We start from the raw sequence: 25019 nt of genomic DNA on the forward strand, positions 1-25019 counted from the left end.
TTTTACACAAGTAGTACAAATTAGAATACTCATAGTGATTTTGGAGAAGGTACAATATACATATATACATTTATGTTATATGCAGTACTATTGTTTATTGATACATAAAGGGAAGTTAATAAAGGATTTAGGGTAAGATATAGTGAATAGGAGAAGATTTAGTCGGGGTTAGTACAGGAGCATAGCCAGTGATTATTGAGATATAGTTTTAGATTCCTTTTAAAAAGTGAGAGAGAAGTCTGAGATATGATTTCAGAGGGTAGTTTATTCCATAGTTTTCCAACAGAGTTAGAGAACAAGGAGTCAACTGCTGAGTTGTTGGGTTTAGTAGTACTGATCAGCAGTTTGTTTGAGGAGCGTAGATTTTTGAGATTATTATAAGGTGTAATGAGGCTAGAGAGTATTGGAGTGTTGCTAGGTTGATACAGGGTCTTGTGGGCTATTGTGAGCTGGTGAAACTGAAGCTGGTTAAGAAATTCAAGCCAGTTTAATTGTTTTAGATTTAAACAGTGATGAGTTCTGAAAGGAGAGCCTGTAGTAAATCTAGCAATATTATTATAGGATGTTGCTAGTTTATTGAGGTTGTTTTAGAGAGATTGGTGTATATGGGAGAGGCGTAAAGAAGAGTGGATATTAGGTGAGTTCTGGCTATAGCGGTCCTAGCTCCTGGTGTAAGATAGGGTTTAATTCTGTAAAGGGATCCCAGTTTTTTGTTAACTAATTTTATTGTGGTGTTTATGTGAGTATCAAAGTTAAGATTGTTGTCTATTGTTATTCCTAACAGTTTAGTGGTAGGGTCAGGAGAGGTAAGAGTAGCGTTGTTAGAAGTGAGATTGAAATGTAAAGAGGTGGACTTTCGGGTTGGTGTGAAGAGTAGCAGTTTAGTTTTTTTAGAGTTTAGAAGGAGGCAGCGGTGTGAGAACCATTGTTCTACAGTGTTGAAAGCTTTTTGGGTAAGAGTCTGAAGTTCAGTTTGAGAAGTGGCTGAGCAGATTATGGTAGAGCCATCTGCGTATTGAATGCAGGTGGGGTATGGAATAGTTGTTTGCAGGTCATTAATGAAGATGGAAAATAGGAGTGGGCCTAATATGGAGCCCTGTGGGACACTGAGAGGGATAGAAAGGTGATTAGATAGTTTATTTTGCCAGAGTACAGCCTGCTGATGGTTTTCAAGGTAAGACGTAAACCAGTTCATAGATAGAGAATCAAGTGAAAGAGAATTTAGTGTATGAAGTAGTAGTTGGTGATTAACCATGTCAAAAGCTTTGGATAAGTCAGTGAAGACTGCAGATGAAAGAAAATTTTTGTTGCGGTTATTGTTGATGCAGTTTGTGAACGATAGCAGGGCCGTGGTGGTACTATGGAAAGGTCTGAAACCATGTTGACAGTTAGCAAGTAGGTTGTTCTGGAGAAGGTGGTTAAGAAGTTGTTTATGGATGCATTTTTCCATAATTTTTGCAATAGGGGATAGTAAAGTTATGGGTCGAAAGTTAGAAAAGTCATTGGAATTCCCCACTTTGTGTAGTGGGATGATATGCGAAATTTTCCAGATAGATGGGACAGTTCCTTCGCTTATGGATCTATTTATCAGAATGGAAATGGGATAGGAAAAATGGCTTTAGCTCCTTTTTGCAAGACTTCTGCTGGGAGTTTGTCAGCTGAGGGGGTGGTAGGTTTTAACTTTTGGAGAAGGGAGGAAATGTAGGAAGTAGACACTGGTTGTAGGTGAAATAGAGGGGATGGATTTGTAGAAGAAGTGGGCAGGTTAGAGGTATCAGGAGACAGTAACAATCTATCAATAGCAGCCCACTAATGCATACTCAAAATATTTTTTTTTTTTTTACAAGTTAGGTCTGTTAGTAATATTTGTGAAAAGAAAATGAAACAGTTAAATTGTAACATCATTGTGCCGTTAGAAGATGAAAATAACATTCACCTGGAAAGCTGCTGTGTTCCTACTAAAGCCATGATGTGAAGTTGTTCCATCTCTCCGTTCATTCTTACACATGGGTTCGGAGCCAATCGCTTTCAAAAGCTCAAGGTTTTAGAGTAGCTCGAGGCCAAGTCACTATTCCATGATGCCCTCTGTCTCACCTCAGATCTAGTTTGCTGCTGCAACAGATCAGACGTCGAAAGAGAGCTTGGGCCAGAATTTTTTCTTGCATTACTTAAATTTTAGATAGTTATTTCTTGCAATCTTCCTCTTAAATAGTGTGTTCTTGGCTAGTTAGCCTTAGTTTTGTGTTTAGGCTTTGTCCTTGCTATATTTGATGAAAAATTTTGTCTTTAAAGAGCGGCTGCTCTTAGGCTTGCTTGGCCGTGTTTTTCTTGGTTGTTTAAAAACAATATATTTTCTATCCTGTTATTAGTCTTGTAGACTTTCTGCTTTAGCATTTTGCTGTGTGTGCTGTGTTATTAGCTAGTCTATTATTAGATTGGACTACCTTTTCTTGAGTGGTTTGCATTATATAGGTTTATATAGATTTGTTTATCAGACTGGTGGCATATATATTTTGTATTTGATATGGCTGATCAGAAAGAAAAACAAAAGTCCGGATTTAAGAAATGCCGTAAGTGTGGGCAGAAAATGTCTGTAACTGATTTGCATGTCAGTTTTGTGTAGTGTTTGGGGGCAGTCTGTCTCCAGGAGGATTGCTCCATTTGCCACTCGTTTAGCAGCAGAGTGTTACTGGAGCAAAGGAGAAAACTGGTGGACAGGGGTTTGCTGAAACCAGATTTCCAGGAATCTTTGGACAAGGCTGACCAGGCTTCTAAGTCATCGAAGGGTTCAAAGTCCTCTATAGCTTGGTCGGAGCCTAAGTTGTCGGCCCCAAGTCTTGCTGTGACAGTGCGGTCGCCGGTTCCACATTCTTCAGAGCCGAGCACAGAGCCGGTCCCCAGTATTGGAGCCGGACTCCAAAACCTTGAGGTCACCCATTTTGCAGTCGATACCTTCTACTCATTCTTCAAGAACCCTCTCCGATGTGGACCAAGTGATGCAGAGGCTTCTCGAGAGCCCAGCACTATCCAAATTATTATCGACTTCGACCCAACCAGTTTCGGAGCCGAAGACCATTTTACCTGCTGTGTCTACTCCTCCTCCGAGCTGAGCTGGGCCTTCGGAGCCGGGGGAGGGGAAACTGATGATTGTGGAAGCTTCGGAGCCGAGGCCTGTTCCAGTGCTATCGGCTCCGTCAACTCAGACTACTTTGGTGCCGTTTGAGGAGGCTGGGAGTCAACACTTTCCGGTCGGCTCCGGGAGGGAGAGTCGAACCGATGGGTCAGTTCCGACCCTTCCTCTTGGAGCTTTGTCATGGATGAGCTCGGCTCCTTCCTCTGGGTCGGAGCCCACTGTGTCGGCACTGGGGAGGTTGCTGTCTTCTTCGGACCAGCTATTCCTCTCGTTGGAGCAGTGGAGCCTTCGATGCTATGAGGATGGTTATGTCTTCCAAGACTCCACCATTATCAGGGCCTTCCTCCTCCTCCCCTAAAGTGCCACTTTCTACCTCTACATCACAGGTCCCTGTAAAGCGTCGAGACCCAGAGCCTCAGGTAGCCCCATTGGGTGATCCATGTTCTACTGAGACCTCACCGGAAGCCCCCACTGATGAGGTTCCCAGGAAAAAGCTTTTCAAGAGGAGGCATTTGGACTCCTCACAGGAGCCTATTACATCAGATACCGATTTAGAGGAGTCAGAAGGGTCCCCACGGTCCCCCTCGGAGGATATCTCCTTTGCTGATATCCTTGAAGTCCTTAAGCAGAGAGGTGACTGGCAGTCGATTAGCCCTACTAATGATGAGTCGGTGCTCCTGAAGGCCTTTGGGTCTCAACCCTCCACCTCCTGGGTAACTCTGCCCTTCGATGACCTAATGAAGTTGGTTGCTCGAAGGGCATGGGAGTCTCCTGATACTGTGGAACCTGTCCCTCGGAGGCCTAACAAATTTATTATGTCACCCCAAGACAAAATGTTCCTTACCAAGGGAGTGCCGGTTGATGCCATGGTGGTCGTGGCGGCCACCAAGAAAGAGATGTCTGAAACCTCTTCTACTGACGATCCTCCTAATAGAGATTCCAGGACTATGGACAGGTATGGGAAATGCATCTTTAGTTCTCCGACTTTTGCTATGCAATCGCTCAACTATTTGACACATTTTACCTATCTTCAAAGAGATCTCCTAAAGGAACTTGGAGATACTCTGCAGGGTAATACAGTTGGAGGTGTCTCTGATAAGGTGACAGCCCAGCTTAATACCCATAATTCCATAGTTAACTCGTCCATGTGGCTCATTTCTTCTGCAGCCGATGGTTCAAGTCGGGCAGCGGGTTCAGCAATAGCTCTTCGGAGACATTCCTGGATGCGCTTATGTACCTTTGCGGAAGCCTTCAAGTCTTCCGTCGTTAATACCCCATTTGATGGCTCGTCCCTTTTCGGGCCCAAATGCAAGGAGGACCTCACTATGTGTGAGCAAGATGGAAAGACTCTATCTGCCGTAGGAGTCCGTTTTTTCTCCCCTACTAGACCGTACCCCAAAGGGCAAAAGGGGGGAAAAATGTGGTTCTGGAAGTCGCAAGGAGCTTTTCAGAACACACGTAGTGAACCCCCCTCCAGGGGCAGAGGAGGGGGTAATAATGGAAGATGCCACCCAGGTGGCAGAGGGGGTTGCAAAACCAGGGTGATAGGGATCAGTTCTTTGACAAGCCCTACCAGCGCTCCTGAAAGGAGGCCCAGCTGTCCTACTCTGGAGGCAGTCGAGGGTCGCTTGTCTTGGTATCCAGACGCCTGGCTAGAAATTACAAATGATTTGTGGGTACAAAGAATTGTTACCAGAGGTTATGTCATTCCATTCTCGGAACCCCCACCCGTACGAAGGAAAATCCCGGATGTTCCAGCCATTCTCAGGGATCAAGCGGCCATAGAAATTCAAAGGTTGCAGGAAATGAGAGTCATCCAGCTAGTCCCAGCAGACCAAATAGGATCCGGAACCTACTCCATATTCTTTTTAGTTCCAAAGAAAACAGGGGACAGGAGGCCCATTTTGGACCTCAGCAGACTCACCGCCTTTGTAAAGAAGGAGAAGTTCCGGATGGTCACGCTTCAATCGATTCTTCCATTCCTGGGAACGGGTGATTGGATGTGCTCTACAGATCTCAAGGATGCATACCATCATATCAAAACGGCCAGACCATCCAGAGATCACTTGCTTTTCCGGTTGGGAGCCAGTCACTATTAGTTCCGAGCACTGCTCTTTGGTCTCACAACAGCCCCCAGAGTGTTCACCAAATGCATGGCAGTGGTTACGGCTCACCTGAAGCATCTAGGATTCCGAGTGTTTCCGTATCTGGACGACTGGCTCCTTACCGCCACCTCCAGGCATCAACTACTTCTATCCAGGGATCACACTCTCAGTCTGTGCTCTCAGTTAGGAATAACTCTAAATTTCGACAAGTCTGTGTTGTCACCATCGCAGAGTATCTCCTTTATTGGAGCAGACTTAGACACCACCACCGCCATGGTAAAATTACCACTGGACAGAATAGTCACTCTTCGAAAACAGGTATCAGACATTCTCACGAGAAAAAAAGTACCAGCCTCTCTAGTGTTGAATCTACTAGGTACTATGGCAGTAACGCTCATAGCAGTTCCTGTGCAGCGTATGCACATGAGAATACTTCAATGGTTACTCTTCACCCAGTGGTCTTAACCAACAACTTCCGATGTCATTCTTGATAATGATTACAGATTCATGCAGAAAGAATCTTCAGTGATGGTTGACCAGCCAACATGTAACAGTAGGTCGCCCATTTGTTCTTCCACTGCCATTAGCCACGGTGACCACGGATGCTTCTAAGGTGGGGGGGGGGATTTTCAGTGAAGGACAGCCCAAGGCACCTGGTCAAAGAAAGAGTCACAGTTGCACATCAATGTCCTGGAGTTGAGAGCGATACTTTTGGCGTTGCAGTATTTCCACGACTCTCTACCTCTGGGGACAACTGCGATCCAGACCGACAGCATGTCTTTCTGTGGTCTGGTATATCAACAAACAAGGGGGAACCAAGTCTTACCCCTTATGTCAAGAGGCCCTGAGAATTTGGCAGTGGGCTGTGTCCACCATGCGCTTTCTGATAGCAATGCACATCCCAGGGAAATCCAACGTGATCACGGACAAACTGAGCAGAGCCATTCTGATGTTGCACGAGTGGTCCCTCAAAGACGAGGTTGCGGAGATGATTTTCCACAGATGGGGCCAGCCTTGCTGCGACCTGTTTGCATCCCCAATGAATGCCAAATGCAGAAGCTACTTTGCCCTGAATCCCCCCACCAGGGGGACAGCCCAAGGGATTCGCTCATACACAATTGGCCCCTGGGGCTCCTGTTCCACCAATTCCAAAATTCTTGCAGAAAGCCAAAGCCCTGGGGAGGACTGTAATTTTAATAGCCCCGTTTTGGCCTCGACAGATATGGTTTCCCTTCCTTCGACTCTACCAACTGGAGGAACCTTGGATTCTGGACCCAGTTCCAGATCTACTGACGCATTCATCAGGGGCCCTTCATCCTTCTCTTCATTCCCTCAGATTGACAGCTTGGCTGCTCCAGTTCCCAACTTAGCCAGGTCACACGATTTCTCCTTGGAGGTACAGCATATTCTTGTATCCTCTCATAAAGCTTCCACCAGAAAGTTGTACGCCAGCAAATGAAAGCGATTTTCCTTTTGGGCTTCCCAAAATAATGTTGACCCTTATGTCGCCCCAATTGCTAGCATTTTGGAATTCCTGACTAAGCTTTTTCATGAAGGTGCTGCAGCTGCCACTATAAGAGTTCAATTGGTTGCAATTTCGAATTTTCACCTCTGATCTGAAGGGTCTAACCTAATGTCTCACAGACTATGTAGGGCCTTCTTAAAGGGCACCATACGTCTTAGACCACCTGTTAGACAACCCTTTTCTCCCTAGAATATGAATTTTGTGTTGTCACAGATTATTCTTCCTCCTTTTGAGCCTGCATCATCCTGCCATTTAAAATTTCTTTCTTGGAAAACAATCTTCTTGGTAGCCATTACCTCAGCATGTAGAGTATCCAAACTTCAGGCCCTGTCGATCAAATCCCCATATTTGGTGATTTCATCCCGACAGAGTATCACTGATGACTAACCCTTCCTTCCTTCCAAAGGTGTGTTCCGAGGCTAACCTGAATCAAACTATTGAAATCCCAGCTTTCTTCTGGAACCATTTCTAACCAGTTAGAGTATATGTTGCATAAGCTTGATGTTCGCAGGCAATTAAGATTCTATTTGAACTGAACAAAAGAATTTAGAAAATCAGAACAACTTTTTGTTTCTCATGCTGACACAAAGAAAGGGCTACCAGTATCCAAAGTTACTTTTTTCAAATGGTTAACTGACTGCATAAAATTTACATATTCCTCAGTGAATCAACCATTAGAACATAGCGTGAAAGCGCATTCCACTAGGGCTGTTTCTACTTCCTCAGCTTATCCGGCTAGGCTGCCTTTGGACACTATATGTGCGGCTGCCACTTGGTCTAAGCCGCATGCCTTCATCACACATTACAAAGTAGATAGGGCCTCCAGGGACAAGGCTTCCTTTGGTTCCACTGTCCTCAGGAATATACACGCTACCCATGTGTAAGAATGAATGGTGAAATTGAACAACTTCACATAAAGAAGTTATGTACTTAACCATAGCGTCCCATGTGAGTTGTTCATCTTGCCTTCATTCTTACATTCCCGCCTGCCTTCCCCCTCCAGGCTTCTCGAAGAACGAGTAAGATTTGTGGTCTGGTGGGTCTTATTCTAGGATTTCTTACACCGGCTGGAGTACTTTTTACGTGTTATTTTTTTTTTACATGCTCGATCAGCAAACTAGATCTGAGGTGAGACAGAGAGCATCATCGGATAGGGACTTGGCCTCAAGCTACTCTAAAACCTTGAGCTTGTGAAAGCGGCCGACTCGGAGCTGATGGATCGGCTCCAAACCCATGTGTAAGAATGAACAGCGAGATTGAACAACTTCACATAAAGAAGTTATGTACTTACCATAACGTTCCTTGTGAGTTGTTCAGCTCGCCTTCATTCTTACATTCCCACCACCTTCCCCTCCAGGCTTCTCGAAGAACGAGTAAGACTTGCTGTCTGGTGAGTCTTGTTCTAGGATTTCTTACTCTGGCTGGAGTACCTTTTACGTGTTGTTATTTTTTTTTTTACATGCTCGGATCAGCAAACTAGATCTGAGGTGAGACAGAGAGCGTCATGGGATAGGGACTTGGCCTCAAGCTATTCTAAAACCTTGAGCTTGTGAAAGCGGCCGACTTGGAGCCGATGGATTGGCTCCAAACCCATGTGTAAAAAATGAAGGCAAGATGAACAACTCACATGGAACGTTATGGTAAGTATATAACTTCTTTTTAATAGAGTAGCAGCAAAATTTGCATGTGGACAGGAAAATATAGTTTCTACTTACAAACTATAACATTACTCTTAATGCAGTGAAGTACTGCTGTCTTAATTTCTGTTTGCGAGTTGCTTTTTACTTTCTTGTATTATTGACCATGCATCTTTGACCATAACTGCTGCAGTTCAGTTCTAGTGTCGGACAGCATTCAGTACTGTTAAATGCTTAAATGTACATAATTCTTTAGAATTCTCATAATTTATTTTACTGATAGGTGAACTGAGCTACTAGGCCCCCTTTTAAGACACATCCATTGTTTCATAAGAAAACAACGATACGCATACCGAACTAAAATAAATGAATGAAATACACAAGAGCAGTAGTAGACAAGTCTTAAAGAAATAGTACATTAGAATAGTTAACACTTCTCACACTGCAATATGTGCTTTAGTAAATGTATCCTGCAGGGGAAAAATAATCATTGAAAATGAGTTAAATGAGAGCGAGAATGACCATACACATCCGCTCAATCTGTTCCTGCAGTTGTATTTTTCCCAATGTGTTTTTGCCTCCATGCTTGCTGAAATATGAATTATCGAACATTGAACCTAGTAGGACTTTCTCATTCCCCTGATTTAAAGAAGTACCTCAGTGTAATACAGGGATGAGAACCATCCAGAGAATCCCAAATGGTGTTTGTATGTCCTAAATTCATACTGTGAGCAGGGAAGAAGTTACCAAAGTCGCCATGGGAGCCAGCAACACGTTTACCCCTTTGAGTGTGTGTTCCCTTACACTTGCTAATAAAGGCTAGTACTAGGCAGTAGCTTGGTGAGCCAAAAGCCCACCACCAGGAAACTTTCTGTAACACCGTATGTACTCCTAGGAATTATGGCTGTGTTCATCTTGCTCTGCCCTGCGCTTCACCTCAGGATGGCCATGTCTATCATCCCCTCCCAATCAATTTCATCTGTGCCTCTAAATGAGCTTGTCATAGCTAGGCCTTTATCTCTTCATGCCACTATAGCTGACAGAGTCCATTGCTGTAACTATAACTTTAGTTTACTAATGCAAGTGGTTAGAGTGTGTAGCTGATAAATTTTGTTTAGGAGGATAAAGCTTTTTTGTATTTGCTATTTTAGTATTTTACAATACTGCACTGCAGCCAAAATTACCCTGTCATATAGCACAAAAATCTTTTCTATAATGCTTTTTTTTTCTTTTATGTTTCTTCCTGAAAATTAGATTATTTTATATGGCAAACTGTTAAGTGTACTGATCCATTGAAACGTTTTCAGGCTTGACTCGAAGTGTATTTTATAGTGAGTACAAAGAAATTTGCAGAAGATTCTACAGAGCAAATTCAGTGGGCCATTTAAAAGGATCAGAAAATGGGATTTAATACCTCCTGTGAAGAATGCCATCTCAGGGGCATAACATCTGCTCATTTTTTATTTATTTTTTACTGCAGTGTTAGTACTTGGAATGTGAGCCTAGCTGAATGATGTAATGCCACAACCTACAACCTTCTATCTTCTGCCATCAAACACAAGTATAAATTTGCTACGCTGCTGCTTCCCAAGTCACTGCCACCCCTCACACTACCCCCACTCTGTATCAATTTATGTATGTGTGCTTAATCTTTTTAGTTTGTTATCTTGGTAAGTGAGTTGGTCGTTCACAAACCCTTTTCATCCATAATCCATGCCATAAATGCGGGGGTTAAATACAGTGTTTATGTGGACTTTTGAGTGCAGCAAATCAACCTGCATGTCTTTTGGGTTGCATGAGGAAACCAGAGTATTTGCAGAAAAAACATGTAGACATGGGAGAACATGCAAAACTCTACAAAGACATTGAGCAGGACAGGGGTCAGGAATGAACTTCATGTCCTGGAGCCATGATGAAGAGATATCATTAAGCCACTGTATTTTACCATCTTGGAAGCTTCCAGGTAGTGATTTATCTCAGACCATGGACATATTTTCAGTTCTTAGAGAGTTAAAGTGTGAATTAAGGTATATACATCATGTATATGTTGTTGGAGTTGTTCATTACAGTAATTCTTCTGTTTAGAGGGATAACTTGACTAGTTTTTACATTTAACCACAGTTTCTAATTAACTTTTTTATGAAAGACATCTCATGAAAAAGCATTGCACAGTTCCATCCCAAAATGTAATTTTGGCTACTGTTTTCAAACTCGGCCTTCATCTGTGTGTTCAGTTTGTTCCATGCTTTTTCTTAAGTTTGTGTTATAATGTTAACTTTTGATATGTCACCACTTACAAACAGCCATTGACGCTCATGAGCTGTGCTAGCAACTTTTGGTAGCTTCTTGCTATTGATAATAAACTTTCTGTTAAAATATTTCATCTCAACACTTAACTGAACTGCCAGTTTGCATTTTTTGTGATCACTTTAAAATATTTGCTCTTCCTTAAAAATGTGATTCCTTAATACTCAGTGAAAAAACTGGCGATAATTTCTGCTTTGTCTCTCCTTTTATTCAAACATTAAGGCTATTAAAAGAGTGCATCGGCTCAGAGGCTGTGAGAGTGTTAAACTGCCAGATTTACAAGGCTAAGTTTGAGTTTTGGAATTTTGACAGGTGTGTTCAGGTACATCGCCTTCCCAAAGAAAAAGCATGGGATCCATTTATCACTGAGGAAAGCTTACTTTTTATTGTTGTTGCCGTTTTCCCCCTAAAAGCCATTTGTTGTTGAAACATTATCAAAATATCAATATTTTGTATAATTTACTCAGTCTGATGATAGAGAAAATATTTTCATGTTACAATGTCTTGGGTGAATGGTAAAGAAAAACAAAAAAACTGTGCTAGACCATTCGTCTTGTTTGTGCCCTTTATGTAAAGAAATGCAATTCTTATATACTTTATTAAAATCTAAATTGAAGTATACATATTTCAGTTTTAGATCATTTAGAACAAGTTCTGCATTCATTCAAATTAAAAAGGAAATGCCTAAATTTAAGTAATGTAATTTATTTCTTTTGGCTGTGGTATGTTAACAGTTTAGAATTACATGATTTAATTCTACTGGAATTTGTATGATATCAACAGATTTTCAAACTTCATAGGCCAACTGGTTTTATCCCCACCTCTAAAAATAATGAGACTTGTCAACAGGTCAGGTGTCTTCCAAACAGTTTCCTTACTTAATTAAATTTTTCTTAATGCTTTTCTAAACAGTATTATCCTATTGAAAGTCTGTTTGGCTTTATTTTTCTTCTTCAGTTCCCATTTTCTATAATTGAAACAATACCCTGGGTCTGGGCTGTTCTTCAGAATAGAGCTGGACTTATGGTGTCAGTAGCAGTTTTATGAAGGTTGTGGGCTCCAAACTAAATGAAGGTGGTGCCACCCCCCCAGCCTTAAATGCCATAGTAGAAAACTGTAATTGAAACTGACTTCTGATTTGTTAGTGTTGATGCATGTTTTTTTTTTTTTTTTTTTTGCATTTTTTCAGGTACTATGCTTAAATCACTGAAATTTGTAATGATATGCTATGGTCTTGAAATTCTGAACACAGGTGTACTATTTTCTCATCTTGTTTATTATTTTTTTTTATTGCAGAAAATTAAGGAAATTACATACATGCACTCAGAGGGTATCCTGGCTGGGGAGCTGAAACATGGACCCCTGGCTCTGGTAGATCATATAATGCCAGTCATTATGATCATTATGCGGGACCCCACATATACGAAGTGCCAGAATGCTCTTCAGCAGGTTATTGCACGCCAGGTGAGTTAAGCAAAGGAGGTGATCTCACTCACCCCAGCAAAAGCAGTGTTTCTTATGTGTAGTATCTTAACTGTCTGATATGAATTGTAAATGAACACATCCTATGACGTTTTTTGCTTAGCACCAGCCTAAATTAAACTAATTGTGAAAAATTACTCTGTAGATTTGTTGTTTAATATACAATAATGGCAGCATTTTTAGGGTATTTTTCTTACCTGGAAATTAAGAAATTCTGATTGTAAAGGCTATATATATATATATATATATATATATATATATATATATATATATATATATATATATATATATATATATATATATATATATTGATCCATCCTTGAATAAAGTCTTTTATGCAGCAGTTAACTGCTGCTTACTTTTCCCTTGTTAAAGAAGGTATTAATTTCTCACTCAATCCATTGTGACCATTTTGACTGTGATACATTAAGAATATCCTACACTAAACTGAACAAATGCGTGCATGTTGACATGATGCTCTTTCTGCTGAGTTTTATTAGAGATACATGATTCCAGTGTCACCCCTTTTTTCTAACTGTTACTATACTAATCATAATCTCAGTGTTACAGCAACAAAAGACAGACAAAAGACCAGTTTAAAAAAACACAAAAACAGGAACAAGTAAAAATCCACAACCAAGCCCGTGATCGAAATGAAGCAGTCCAGAATAAAATTCACACCATAAATTTATTTTCAGTAAAAAAACAATACAGCTCTAGCACCTTGGCCAAAAAGCCTTCTAGGAGTTAATGAATCACAATAAAACACACCACTAAATAATACAAACAATTAACATCAGTAAAGCAATCAACCAATAAATACTACTATACACCACCCCTTCTGTATTACATGTATATACCGCTGTAAGATTATGGGTCTATATTAAATCAGCGAACACTTAAAAAGCGAACACTGATTTCTCAACCTCATGTAAATGAAAGCTTACAATCCCAAACACTTAGAACAACAATTTTTTCCCAGGGAAAAAAAAAATTGCTGTTCCAAAAAAGAAAAAACTTTAAAACATTACCTAAAGGGGAGGGCTTTGCCCCCTCACCCCCCTACTTAAATATACCAACTCCAAGATCGCACTACAGTGACGAAAATGGCAAAATAATGAAGGCGGACAAGCGATTTCTTTCCCAGGGAAAGAATTCGCTTATATGCCGTTTCGTGCTTTCAAGTTCGATCAAAACGCATTCAAAAGAATGCGTCTTTGATCATATAATAGGGAACCAGGATTATACCTAACACCATTAATATTATCAAAGGACCTCACCACATATTGGCATACTGAAAAGCTTCCCCAAGCCCAGGTACCTACGTTACATCTTTCTCTAACACACTTCACTTTTGGTACACAAAATTTACTATGAACCACCATATCCTTTACACTACGTCCCTCTTAAAGGATATTAAAGGGGTCCTTATATAAATTCTTAACACAACCTTTCCCATTCAGGAGAAAAGGTCAGTAACACTTAATAATATCAACAACTTCCTGGGTCAATACATTAAACACAGTTACAAAATAAACCTTTCTACCATCGCTGGAACCATGACTAGCTGATCTCACACCAACATCTCTTATCCTACTACTACCTCTCCCATTCGAATATTCCATTTGGAACACTCTCTCAAGGGCATCGATAATAAGTCCATCACTATAGCCTCTGTTTAAACATAGTACAGGTATGAATAATCTCCTGTTCCAATATATTCACATCATTACACCACTTACTCAGGTATAGGATTTCACCATAAGGCAAAGCATTCAACAAATGGGGAGGGTGACAGCTCCTAACGTCTAAGGAATGCCCCCATCATCAAACTTCCTATGTACTTTAGTACTTATATGTAACCTATGTACCTGGCCTTGTGAAGGCTGTTCAATATGCCAGTATCTGGTGAGGTCCTTTGATAATATTAATGATGTTAGGTATTATCCTATAGCAGTTGTATACATGTAGTACAGAAGGGGTGGTGTATATCTTGAGGTGTTCCTGTAGCCTTTTTTATATTTGGGAAAGCCAGAGATCTTTTAAAATAAGGCTACAGAAACATGTAAGGGACATTAAGAAAAATAAATGTGAAATACCCTTAGCAGTTCATTATAATACTGTCCATGTGGGCGTTATGCTTATCTGAGGGATTGTATACTGGAACATGTTACATCTGAGAATGTTTTTCTCTTAAAAAATAAACTGTTGTTTAAGGAGACTGTTTTTATTCTAAAATATGGAGCCCTGACACCTGCAGGTTTGAATAAGGAATGTAACGGGAAAGCCCTTTTGTAAAACAGGTAGTTTTTATTGGTTAATTGCTTTATTGATGTTAATTGTTTGTATTATTTAGTGATGTGTTTTGTTGTGTTTCATTAACTCCTAGAAGGCTTTTTGGTGGAGGCTCTAGAGCTGTGTTGTTTTTTTTTTTTACCGGACAATAAACTTGTGGTGTGAATTTTATTCTGGACTGCTTAATTTTGATCATGGGCTTGATTGTGGATTTTTACTTGTTCTTGTTTTTGTGTGCTTTTGGATATTTACGGCCAGTGATCCTTCATCACAGTTGCTACGGATTTTCCAGGATGAAGGGGTGGATTCCACCCAAAGGACAATGGAACAATACATTACACAGTCCAGAGACTGGCCTGTGGAGGGTAATTTGGCAGCCAGGGGTGTGGAATCCATGAATCCCTGGGAAAGACTGTTAGAGGAAGGGAGACATAAGATCTCTGTTAATCTCTTCCATTGTGTGGGTTGAGCGGAGACAGTCCAGGTCCCTCCATATGTTTGTGATATGGTTGAATCTCTGGAAGAACTGTTATTGAAGGAAAATGTGCTCCACTTTAACATCTTGAGTTTGCAGCGTTACCTGGATTTGGACATCACACCTTGAGGGTTGAGATTTATTAAAAACCCTGCTATCTTGTCCTGACTAATGTCCTAGCTAATGTCCCTTACATGTTCCTGTAGCCTTATTTTAACAACAGAGACTTTCAAAGCAGAAATGCAAGCAACTTCCACCCCCAACACAACCCAAATGACACATAGCCCACAGACTCAGTGTGCCACTCAACCACAGCCAATAAGGCAAAACAACGTATCCAACACACTAGTCATAGATGACTCTATAGTCAGGCACACTGATGCCCCACTCACCAGGCTAAACAAGGAGAAGGTTAATGTCAGCTGCCTGTCGGGTGCCAGGATCCGCCACATAACCCACGCACTCAGGTCATTCCACAACAAGTATAAATATGACTCTGTCATTGTCCATGTTGGTGTGAACGACCTGAGACGTTCCTCCCTGGAATACATGAAAAGTAACATCCTCCGATCTTGTAGCCCAGGCAGGTATGACCCTAGCCCTGAGTAGCATTCTGCCATCGCCCAGAATGATGCTGCAGTACAAGGACAAAATGATTGACTTCAACAATTGGCTAAGCTTCTGGTGTCATTCTAAGGGGTCCAGTATCTGTCTGCTTGGGATGACATTGTCGACAGACCACGATGCCTTGCCAGAGATGGCCTGCACCTGTCATCCCTGGGATTATATATATATATATATATATATATATATATATAGATCCATCCTTGAATAAAGTCTTTTATGCAGCAGTTAACTGCTGCTTACTTTTCCCTTGTTAAAGAAGGTATTAATTTCTCACTCAATCCATTGTGACCATTTTGACTGTGATACATTAAGAATATCCTACACTAAACTGAACAAATGCGTGCATGTTGACATGATGCTCTTTCTGCTGAGTTTTATTAGAGATACATGATTCCAGTGTCACCCCTTTTTTCTAACTGTTACTATACTAATCATAATCTCAGTGTTACAGCAACAAAAGACAGACAAAAGACCAGTTTAAAAAAACACAAAAACAGGAACAAGTAAAAATCCACAACCAAGCCCGTGATCGAAATGAAGCAGTCCAGAATAAAATTCACACCATAAATTTATTTTCAGTAAAAAAACAATACAGCTCTAGCACCTTGGCCAAAAAGCCTTCTAGGAGTTAATGAATCACAATAAAACACACCACTAAATAATACAATTAACATCAGTAAAGCAATCAACCAGTAAAAACTACTATACACCACCCCTTCTGTATTACATGTATATACCGCTGTAAGATTATGGGTCTATATTAAATCAGCGAACACTTAAAAAGCGAACACTGATTTCTCAACCTCATGTAAATGAAAGCTTACAATCCCAAACACTTAGAACAACAATTTTTTCCCAGGGAAAAAAAAAAATTGCTGTTCCAAAAAAGAAAAAACTTTAAAACATTACCTAAAGGGGAGGGCTTTGCCCCCCCCCCACCCCCCTACTTAAATATACCAACTCCAAGATCGCACTACAGTGACGAAAATGGCAAAATAACGAGAATGGACAATGATTTCTTTCCCAGGAAAGAATTCGCTTATATGCCGTTCGTTTCAAGTTCGATCAAAACGCATTTAAAAGAATGCGTCTTTGATCATATAATAGGGAACCAGGATTATACCTAACACCATTAATATTATCAAAGGACCTCACCACATATTGGCATACTGAAAAGCTTCCCCAAGCCCAGGTACCTCACGTTACATCTTTCTCTAACACACTTCACTTTTGGTACACAAAATTTACTATGAACCACCATATCCTTTACACTACGTCCCTCTTAAAGGATATTAAAGGGGTCCTTATATAAATTCTTAACACAACCTTTCCCATTCAGGAGAAAAGGTCAGTAACACTTAATAATATCAACAACTTCCTGGGTCAATACATTAAACACAGTTACAAAATAAACCTTTCTACCATCGCTGGAACCATGACTAGCTGATCTCACACCAACATCTCTTATCCTACTACTACCTCTCCCATTCGAATATTCCATTTGGAACACTCTCTCAAGGGCATCGATAATAAGTCCATCACTATAGCCTCTGTTTAAACATAGTACAGGTATGAATAATCTCCTGTTCCAATATATTCACATCATTACACCACTTACTCAGGTATAGGATTTCACCATAAGGCAAAGCATTCAACAAATGGGGAGGGTGACAGCTCCTAACGTCTAAGGAATGCCCCCATCATCAAACTTCCTATGTACTTTAGTACTTATATGTAACCTATGTACCTGGCCTTGTGAAGGCTGTTCAATATGCCAGTATCTGGTGAGGTCCTTTGATAATATTAATGATGTTAGGTATTATCCTATAGCAGTTGTATACATGTAGTACAGAAGGGGTGGTGTATATCTTGAGGTGTTCCTGTAGCCTTTTTTATATTTGGGAAAGCCAGAGATCTTTTAAAATAAGGCTACAGAAACATGTAAGGGACATTAAGAAAAATAAATGTGAAATACCCTTAGCAGTTCATTATAATACTGTCCATGTGGGGGGGGGGGGCGTTATGCTTATCTGAGGGATTGTATACTGGAACATGTTACATCTGAGAATGTTTTTCTCTTAAAAAATAAACTGTTGTTTAAGGAGACTGTTTTTATTCTAAAATATGGAGCCCTGACACCTGCAGGTTTGAATAAGGAATGTAACGGGAAAGCCCTTTTGTAAAACAGGTAGTTTTTATTGGTTAATTGCTTTATTGATGTTAATTGTTTGTATTATTTAGTGATGTGTTTTGTTGTGATTCATTAACTCCTAGAAGGCTTTTTGGTGGAGGCTCTAGAGCTGTGTTGTTTTTTTTTTTTACCGGACAATAAACTTGTGGTGTGAATTTTATTCTGGACTGCTTAATTTTGATCATGGGCTTGATTGTGGATTTTTACTTGTTCTTGTTTTTGTGTGCTTTTGGATATTTACGGCCAGTGATCCTTCATCACAGTTGCTACGGATTTTCCAGGATGAAGGGGTGGATTCCACCCAAAGGACAATGGAACAATACATTACACAGTCCAGAGACTGGCCTGTGGAGGGTAATTTGGCAGCCAGGGGTGTGGAATCCATGAATCCCTGGGAAAGACTGTTAGAGGAAGGGAGACATAAGATCTCTGTTAATCTCTTCCATTGTGTGGGTTGAGCGGAGACAGTCCAGGTCCCTCCATATGTTTGCGATATGGTTGAATCTCTGGAAGAACTGTTATTGAAGGAAAATGTGCTCCACTTTAACATCTTGAGTTTGCAGCGTTACCTGGATTTGGACATCACACCTTGAGGGTTGAGATTTATTAAAAACCTGCTATCTTGTCCTGACTAATGTCCTAGCTAATGTCCCTTACATGTTCCTGTAGCCTTATTTTAACAACAGAGACTTTCAAAGCAGAAATGCAAGCAACTTCCACCCCCAACACAACCCAAATGACACATAGCCCACAGACTCAGTGTGCCACTCAACCACAGCCAATAAGGCAAAACAACGTATCCAACACACTAGTCATAGATGACTCTATAGTCAGGCACACTGATGCCCCACTCACCAGGCTAAACAAGGAGAAGGTTAATGTCAGCTGCCTGTCGGGTGCCAGGATCCGCCACATAACCCACGCACTCAGGTCATTCCACAACAAGTATAAATATGACTCTGTCATTGTCCATGTTGGTGTGAACGACCTGAGACGTTCCTCCCTGGAATACATGAAAAGTAACATCCTCCGATCTTGTAGCCCAGGCAGGTATGACCCTAGCCCTGAGTAGCATTCTGCCATCGCCTAGAATGATACTGCAGTACAAGGACAAAATGATTGACTTCAACAATTGGCTAAGCTTCTGGTGTCATTCTAAGGGGTCCAGTATCTGTCTGCTTGGGATGACATTGTCGACAGACCACGATGCCTTGCCAGAGATGGCCTGCACCTGTCACCCCTGGGATTCCGGATACTGGCTAAGGCTCTTGCCGCCCCTATACTGCCTTTTTTAGGCAAGGTTCAAATGACAAATTCATCACCGTAACAGGAACAGGCATGCAAAAACTGAGGGTAATGCTACTCAATGCTAGACGTCTAAATCTCAAAATGCACTCACTCAAGGCACTCCTTAAAATGGAGAACATCGATATCTGTGCAGTGACTGAGACCTGGTTCAAGGCTCCAGAGAGCATCCCTGCACTACTAGACTATAACGCATACCGCAATTTTCGGCCATGTAATCTAGACCGGAACACCAAAGGCGGAGGTGTGTCCATATTCATTAAGGATATCCACACCTGCAGGCTAGTTGCTCAACATAATGCATTTGAGGTTATCCAAGTGCAACTAACTCTGGGCAAAACTGCAATCCAAATTGTAGCTTGCTACAGATCCCACACCATGCCCCAGGATTCCCACTCCTTTTTTTTTTGATGTACTGGAAAATATTAGGGTTCAGCCAAACATCCTACTAATGGGCGATTTCAACTACCCCACCATTAACTGGGAAAACTACTCGTGTACCAACCCCTTCACACAACACTTTCTGGAATTCATAAACTCCAATGCTATGGATCAACTTATCCACACTTCCACCAGGGGCAACAGTATCCTAGATCTAGTCATTACCAACACGGGTGACCGGTGTTCCACACCTGAAGTCAATTCCTCGTTGGTCCGATCCAACCATAAGCTAATCATCCTTGATATCCACATCCCGCCCCCACCCCCCATTAAGGAAACCACAGTAAAAAATTTCTCCATAGCCAACTTCATGCTTCTTAAGACAGAAGTGGCCAACTTCATGCCACCCATGCAGATGGACAATACAGTTACGACTGCTGAATCCTACACAAATGCACTTTATAAGCACTTACATGAGTGCATGGATCATGCTATCCCAAGCAGAACCAAGACGCTATCCTCCAAAAAAAGGAAACCAATCTGGTGGTCCCCTGCCGTAAACAAACTGTACAACAGAAGGAAGAAATTGTTGCAAAAGAGAGTAAAATCCCATGAGTGGAGGAGCTCCCTGGTCAGCCTCAGTAAGAAGCTGAGATCCCTTACAAGATCCTCCAAAGCTAGCTATGAAAACAAAATCGCCACTGATTCTAAGGACAACCACAAAACATTCTATAGCTATGCCAAGAATTTCAATGGCAACACCCAGATCTGCTGTGAGTTACAGCACAACGGCACGAAAATTATAGAACCTACTGATATTGCCAACATCGTGGCAGATAGGTTCAGTGCTAACTTTACCCCCCCTCACAGGGAGAATGCAGAGTCCCTGTAATCACAACTACGCAGATAAAAGCTACACTCTCTAAAGCCGAAAACACAGCATCCGTGGGACCAGAAAACATCTCAGGTTGCATTTTACACTAATTTTTAGACAGGGGATACCCATTAAAGTTGCTGTTAAAAATTAGAAATGAAGTTTTGGAAAAAAGGAGGAGTAGATACCAACCCATTTTAAGGGGCAACAATATAGAAATGGTGGAGAAGGATAACACCATTGAAGGTAAGGCACTAAAATTGAAATACAATAGTCAAATGTCTGGTGTTATTGAAGTGGTGAAAAAATTATGGGACACAATATTTAATGAAACTCTGAGGAATGATTTAGGAAGTTTCCCGAAAATAATATACTCAAGGGGGAAGAACTTCAAAGAAATTTTGGAAGGTAATAGAATTACATACACGTGTTCCAGGATGCATAAGTGTGGAACCTGCAAATTTTGTAGGTTCATTAATGAAGGACCTTATGTAGTGGTGACAAATTATTCAAGACCATTGGGTGCCCTGTAGGTGCAGTTGCAACACACAGAATTTGGTATACATTGCCACCTGTGTTAGTTGTAACGCATTGTATGTGGGCAAAACTGTCCGTAGGTTAAAGGACAGGATTGCAGAACATCGGAGGGCCATTAAAAATCATGATACACACAATGCATTGTATATGCATAGTACACACAGTATGGACTTCAAGAAATGTATTTTCTTTGTGATTGATAGAGTGGGATGTCTTGAAAGAGGTGGTGATGTCAGGTTGAGGGTGGAATTATTGGAATACAAATGGCAAATAATATTGGATGCTACCACTCCACCAGGCCTGAATGAACACATCTTCTTAAAGCCTGTTTTGAAAGATAGGGCCAATAGAATTTAGTATTAATAGGCAAACATTAGGTATTTTCCACACACTTGTTTTATTAAGTTGTTTATCAACTTCAACATAAATATTTTAAATACTTTTTTATAAGTATTTTATTTAAATTTATTTCCTAAGTGGATTTTTGAGAGATGTTATTATAATATATCATGGACAGGATGCTTTTCTAACCATTTTTGTGTTAGGGAATGTATATATATTTTTTCTAATGTTCATTGTGTTTCACTGTTGCAGTCATTACACTTGGGTTATCCTGCTGGCAGGCTACCTGCAGTCGGCCTGAGTTCCAAAGTCTAGGTCCGGCGTCGGTTGCTGTCGCCTCTTCCTTGACGTCAGTGCGCCAGGGGTATAAAAGATGCAACCAATGCCATTTTCTTCAGTCTTTCTTGCCGCGCGGTGCCCGAAGCAAAAGCAGTTCGCAAGTGCGGTCGGCCGACTCCTGAGATTTTAAAAATCGAGTTTCAGGACCGAAGTCTTCAATAAAGCTAAGTACCCTGTTGGGGAAACTTTTTCTTGCTCCAGACCGATGTCAGTAAAAGTTAACAATTGTATTTCTTGTGGGAAGCAAATACCTCATAAGGACTTTCACTCTTACTGTATTCCTTGCCTAGGCCCTGACCACGACATTACTAGTTGTCGTTTTTTTTTGCTAGATTCAACAAACGCACTATTAAGCGTCGGTTTGATTTTGCTTTACATTACTTTGGCCGAAGGTTTAACTACATAATGCCGTCGGAACAACCGATGACCGGAGTTCATAAAAAATGCAAAGACAAGGAAAAGGACAGGCATCTGAGGTCCAAAACCGACGACGAAGCCTCTTCTAGGCCAGTTGCCAGTTCGTCGGTTCTCAGTGAGGCGCTTTCACAGCCCCTGACACCCGCTACTTCAGAGCCACAGGCCGTATCCGACTCCCACATGGAGACAGCTAGGCCTCTGGAAACTCAAGGTATTGGGCCTGTGGAAACTATTCCCTCAGATGGGTCCAGAGCCGCTGAGCAGGCATCGGCTTCTGAGGGTGTTTTCGGACCTTCACAGCTTACTATTAAGTCCACTGCAGCAGCCAAGGCAAAGTCAAAAACACCATTAAAGACAAGGAAACAAGTACAGCATTCTCCTGGACAGTCATCCATGCCAAATAAACAGATGCTTAAAATGGCTGAAGACTTGATTACTTTGATCAGGGGTTCCCATCCCCCTCCTGATAAAAGGCCTAGGCAAGACACTGACTATGATTCCTCTGACCAGGTTTCTATTTCCTCTGATTCCTCTTCAGATCAGGAATATTCTATCCCTCCCTATGAGGACTCTGATGCAGAAGAATCTATCCGCCTGAGGATTATTTCTTTTGGGGAAACCCTGCACACCATGAGGGAGCATTTCCATTGGGAGAGCCAGGATTACTCAGAATCCAAGAAAAGGCTCAGAGACTTTCTTTTATTGCCTCAGCACAGGCCCCTGGCTATCCCCCATGTGCTTGATATTGTTGATGATGTTTTCTCTGAATCCACTCTGTCTCCTGATTCTTTACCCCCTGCACCAGTCAAGTCAGACAGGTACTACAGGGTCCCTGACTCTCATACATTTCTTTATAAAAACCCTGCTGCTGACCCAGAAACAATTTCTCAGGGTCCCAAAGGGGTTAAGGCTTCCACTGCTAAAAACCCTGTCCCCTCTGCTAGGGATTCTAGAGCTCTGGATAGATGGGGGGAAAATGTTTACACTTCTGCTACTTTAGCTGTAAGGGCTTTAAACTGCCAGGTTCACATGCTTAAATATCAACAGTACCTCATGTCTTTGTTAAAACAGAAAATGCTTACAAACTCAGAAAGTCTTGACAGTAAGGAAATGCAGGATTTGTTGCATGCAGCTGAACAAGTGGGAAAGCATACTCTGCAATGTGGTTTTGATTCATTAGAGGCCTCTTGTAGAGCCGCAGTTACAGGCTCTTGTCATTCGAAGGCATGCTTGGTTGAAAGAACAAAGTTTACCTGAACATGTTAAAGTAAAATTGTTGGATGCTCCATTACAGCATGATACTTTGTTTGGTGTTAAGGCAGAAGAGGTGTTAAAGAAAATGGAGGATAAAGCAAAATCAATGCAGACAGTAAAGGATTTCCTACAGGTTCAACCACCTAGGTTTAGCAGAAACTGGCCTTCAAAAAATTGGTCCTTTCCGGTGTCAGACAGACCACAAAGAGGCAGATACAGATGACCAAGAGGCAGATCTCAGCCCCAAGGCTCCTACAGACCTAAACAATGGGGTGCTTCAGCCCCCAAAGGAGGAGAAGACAAATCACAACCTTATAGGAAACAGTCCCAATGACTTCCCTCTACGGATGCCAAGCACTTACCTTTTGGCAGCACCCCTTGGGGGAAAGCTAGCACTTTTCTCACAAAATTGGCACATAATCACCCAAGACAAATGGGTACTGAATATTGTTTCTCAAGGTTACAGGTTCCACTTTCACACCCTTCCAAAATCAAAAGGTATGCCGGACCTGCCACAAAACCAATGGGCAGAGGCACAAAAGCAAATTGCTGCTCTCATGGACATGGGAGCTATTCAAAGAGTACCACAGCAAGAACAGGGACAAGGATTTTACCCAAGACCTTTCCTAGTACCCAGAAAGGACAAAGCCTGGAGACCAATACTGGACTTGTCAATCCTAAATACTGTCTTGGATGTTCCAAAATTCAAAATGTTAACACTGCAGCAACTTCTACCCATGCTGGACAAGAAGGCTTGGCTAGTTACTTTGGACCTCAAGGAGGCATACCTGCATGTCCCAGTCAGACAATCTTGCAGAAGATACCTCAGATTCATAGCTGGCTCAATGCATTACCAATTATCTGCACTGCCCTTTGGCTTATCTACTGCGTCCAGGGTCTTCACAAAATACCTGGCACCAGTAATTGTATTTTGCAGGCAAAGAGGAATTCAAATATATCCATACTTGGACGACTGCCTTATTCAAGCAGAGAGCAAGAACATTCTTCTAAAACATCTGGCATTTGTAAAAAGATTACTAATTTGCCTAAGGTACACAGTAAACGAAAAGAAATAAAAACTAGTGCCCTCTCAAGAGATAATATTCCTGGGTGCAAGCTTAAATACAACTACCCAGATGGCTTATATCACGCCAGACAAGCAAAGGCAACTGACTCATTACTTTCAAATGATGGCAACAAAGACCCAGCTCCCTGCAAGAAAAATTCTGCAGGCCCTAGGCTTCATGGCATCCTGCATTCTACTAATTCCATATGCAAGACTGCATATGAGAAAACTACAATGGTATCTAAAAAGTGTTTGGACTCAACATTGCCACAGGCTGGAAACAATAATAACTTTAATTCCCTGCCTACAACAGGAGTTTCGATGGTAGTCCAGGGCCTGTAAACACAACAAGGGAGAGCCTTTCACCTTACCCAGAGCCAGGCAGACAATAACAACGGATGCATCGGATTATGCCTGGGGGGCACACATGGCAGGAAAATGTATTCAAGGCACGTGGCCTAAGAAACAAATGTATCTTCACATCAATCAAAAAGAGATGCTAGCTGTACAGAATGCCCTGACAGCTTTCAAGGACCTACTACATCCAAGACAACTATTACTAAATACGGACAATACCACAGTTATGTGGTACATAAGCAAGGGGGCACACATTCCTACCCCCTCTGCAGGCAAGCCATGACTTTGTGGAACACAGCACTGACCTATCAAGTACATCTGCAGGCACAATTCCTGCCAGGAACGAAAAATACACTGGCAGATGACCTAA

General features: G+C 41.5%; 1 protein-coding gene across 1 annotated transcript in view; it reads left to right on the forward strand.

Moving 5' to 3' along the window:
* LOC122811285 (glutamine--fructose-6-phosphate aminotransferase [isomerizing] 1) overlaps window positions 1-25019 on the forward strand; it is a 1619377-nt gene that overhangs the window by 1491359 nt on the left and 102999 nt on the right. Inside the window, exon 17 of the mRNA XM_044083027.1 lies at window positions 12004-12171. Within this exon, the coding sequence (XP_043938962.1) occupies window positions 12004-12171 (168 nt within the window). The remainder of the gene's footprint in view (window positions 1-12003; window positions 12172-25019) is intronic.

This window comes from Protopterus annectens, chromosome 9.part0 (genome assembly GCF_019279795.1).
Source record: "Protopterus annectens isolate FY-2018-M chromosome 9.part0, PAN1.0, whole genome shotgun sequence".
Taxonomy (NCBI): domain Eukaryota; kingdom Metazoa; phylum Chordata; order Ceratodontiformes; family Protopteridae; genus Protopterus; species Protopterus annectens.